Below are 3223 nucleotides of genomic sequence, written 5' to 3'. Positions count from 1 at the left end.
CTACAACTACCGGTGCATTGCATGAGACATTGACTTCAACACTGTCCATCCTTGAAGCACTGCTTTCTTCATCAATGTCATCTATACGTTCATTCGTGCTGGACGTGGCTTCTTCAGCGTTATCATCTCGACGCCTTTTGGAAGCTGGTTTTAAGAATGCGCGAATAGATGTTTGACTTTGCTTCGTGTTTAACTTTTCAATAATGAAATGACAACATAGCGCGGTGCCCCAATTTATACCCAGCAACAAGTTTGTGAGAAAAGATTTGTAAAAAGCGATTGTTTCAGCAGGTCTTTAGTTTGTATCGGTTATTTTATTGTCATGTTCATTATGATGTCATATTCATATTCCCTTACGCTGACCCCGAACTGAAGTTTAATTGTGACGTAAAGAAAGTGAGACCATTCGGAGAAAAGATCAAACGTGGCTTTCTCTCACCAGGAATTGCCAGCGTGTGGGAGTTGCCGTAGCAACAACAATGCAGTGAGTACTGCATGTTTTCAACGCAGCGTTGTTGCGGAATTGCTTCATTCTGTCGGATACCTAGCGAGAGATATAACGTAAAGCAAGAAGTTGCGCTGCAGTTAGTTGGATAATTCAGCGTTTAACAAAAACGGAAATAATTGTAAGGAACACTTCGTAAGTGTCATGAAAACAGGGTGGGCGAAATATATTTTGCCCACCTTCGTTTCACAGCAGGGTGGGCGCCGCCCACCCGATTTCGACGCCTATGCCCCTGTTACTATATGCATTTTGCATTTACAGTATTACAATGCACTATTGCAAACCTAAACACAGATACTTAGCAGTCCTGCATAAATCACAAATAATAATAAAAACAATATATGTAACTTCCAATAAGGTAAAATAGTGATGGAAATATTATAAAGCAGTAAACTCTGTTATTTTAGCATGGCCGCCTATTCTGCCACATAAATTCTCCCTTCACCAGGATTACTATTGTATTCAGATATCAGCACAATGGCACCACATAGTACATCAAAGATTACACTATACAAACCTGTCATATTAAAAAAATGTAATCTTTTTCTGTTAAATTTTGGCATTTATATTGCATTTTTGACAGGTATCAAATTACTGAGTATATTTAGTCAATGTAAAACTTTTAATTAAATGCTTCTTTTGCAATATTAGTGTGTATAATTTTTTTACCGATGTGAATTTTTTTATGAGTATTTAAGTGATCAATACGTGCAAATACCTTCTCACACAAATCACATGTATAAGGCTTTTCTCCAGTATGAACTCTTTTATGAGTATTTAAATTACCAAGACGTGAAAATGTCTTGTTACATATGTCACATTGATATGGTTTTTCACCAGTGTGAACTTTTTTATGAGTGTTTAAATTACCAAGACATGTAAACGACTTGCTGCACAAATCACATTTATGCGGTTTGTCACCAGTGTGAATTCGTGCATGAGCATTCAAATGCCCACGATGAGAAAAGGATCTAAAACATTCATTGCATTTAAAGGGTTTTTCGCCAGTGTGAACTCGATGATGCATTTTCAATTGAGCCTGAAACTGGAAATGCTTAGCGCAAAAGCTGCACTTGTAAGGTAGTTCTCCAGTGTGGTTCACACGATGAATATTTAAAGTTTTCTGATATTTGAAACGTTTATAACAAATATTGCATTCAAATTTTTTATTTTCCTCCATTTTGCTGGTTATTTGTGAACTTGTTTCTTTGTGATACTTTGACCACACTTCTAAACTGGCATGTAATACATCACCTTGATCAGACTCCTTGATAGACTGAGAGTTGCTTGCAGTGGCCGGCATCTTATCTTGGTTAGCAAGTAATAGTTCATTGAATTCAGGGCCTTCAAGCTCTTCTGCAATATGTTTATGTTGATTCACATCCCTTTGCTTACATTTAGAAATCAATGTCTTTCTTAAACTGAATTTACGGGGTCTTTCATCGCCATGATCTGATTTGTGAGTGTTTAAAATATCACGATCTGAAAACAACTGGTTACATATGTCACATTTATACAATTCTTTAACAATGTGATCTTTTTTATGAATCATTAAATCGTCAGACGAAGAAAACAATTTGTAACAGATATCACATTGATAAGATTTTTCATCTGAGTGAATTCTTCTATGAGTGTTCAACTTATCAAGATGTGCAAACTGCTTGTCACATACATTACATTTGTATGGTCTTTCGCCAGTGTGAATTCTTGCATGAGTTTGCAAAGAACTAATCTGGGAAAATGATTTGTCACACGAATTACATTGGTATGGTTTTTCACCCGTGTGAACTCTTTCATGTGTGTTCAAATAGCCGATTTGAGAAAATGATTTTTCACACATACCACATTTATAGGGTTTTTCACCCGTGTGAGTTCGCAGATGGATTTTCAAATCATACTTGCATTTGAAATCCTTTTCACAAAGACTACACTTGTAAGGTCGTTCTGCAATATGGACTTGTCGATGAACATTCAAAGTTTTCTTGCATTTGAAAGCTTCATTGCATATATTACAATGAAACTTTTTATTTTTGTTTGCTTCAACACGACGTTTTCCACTATGCAAATATCGAATTTTCGGAGGTTTGCTGGCTGATGTCCCATCTTGGTTGTTAGCATGGAATGGCTCACAAACTTCTGAAACTTCAAGCTTTACAGAAATATTTTCATGCTCATTCATGTTGAAAAGTTTGAGTAGGCAGCTGATTGCAATAAATAAGAATTAGCTGAGAAGATGAATTAGTCTTAAATGAGTGAGAAAAATATTTCAAAACCAATCACTCAACTTGAAACCAAATAAAAAAAACTAAAGCCTGTTGGGTCGTCAGACCACTCGGCATGCGACAACTCAGCAAGTACATTTTAGCTACGGTACTGGTAAATGTATCCAAGGCAGCGAAGAAGTCACCAAGCACTGGACTTGCTTGGTCATCCTTGCTAAACTGAATTTGCTGACTTGTGACATGACAAGTCTTGGCTTGCTCAGTTGCATCATTTTGCAATTTCAGCCACTTGCTGAAATGTTGTTAGCTCAGTTGTGACCTGCTCAACCATTTACCAGAAGTGGGCATCCGCCACTTTAAAAGTAGCATGCTACCTGTTTCTCAAGCTAAAGTAGCATGCGCTAGCGCTACTTCTCCCACTACTTCTGGTCTCAAACTGACACAGAAGCACTTCCGGTTTGTGACAACTGCCATTTCAATGCCGTTATAGAAGGCA

General features: G+C 37.1%; 1 protein-coding gene across 1 annotated transcript; it reads right to left on the bottom strand.

The window, feature by feature from the left end:
* Positions 1 to 496: 496 nt before the first annotated feature.
* On the bottom strand, positions 497 to 2684 carry LOC145780149 (uncharacterized). Its single transcript, XM_082591860.1, has one exon. The coding sequence runs from the start codon at positions 2682 to 2684 to the stop codon at positions 1128 to 1130; it is 1557 nt and encodes a 518-aa protein (XP_082447986.1). The 3' UTR covers positions 497 to 1127.
* Positions 2685 to 3223: the final 539 nt, after the last annotated feature.

This window comes from Aplidium turbinatum, chromosome 11, assembly GCF_918807975.1.
Source record: "Aplidium turbinatum chromosome 11, kaAplTurb1.1, whole genome shotgun sequence".
Taxonomy (NCBI): Eukaryota; Metazoa; Chordata; class Ascidiacea; order Aplousobranchia; family Polyclinidae; genus Aplidium; species Aplidium turbinatum.
Note: the sequence above shows the minus strand (reverse complement) of the source record. Positions and strands in the feature narration are given on the sequence as shown.

What these genes read in the sequence shown, in the direction of transcription:
- LOC145780149 (XM_082591860.1), bottom strand. Translation starts at nt 2,684, where the DNA reads ATGAATGAGCATGAAAATATTTCTGTAAAGCTTGAAGTTTCAGAAGTT.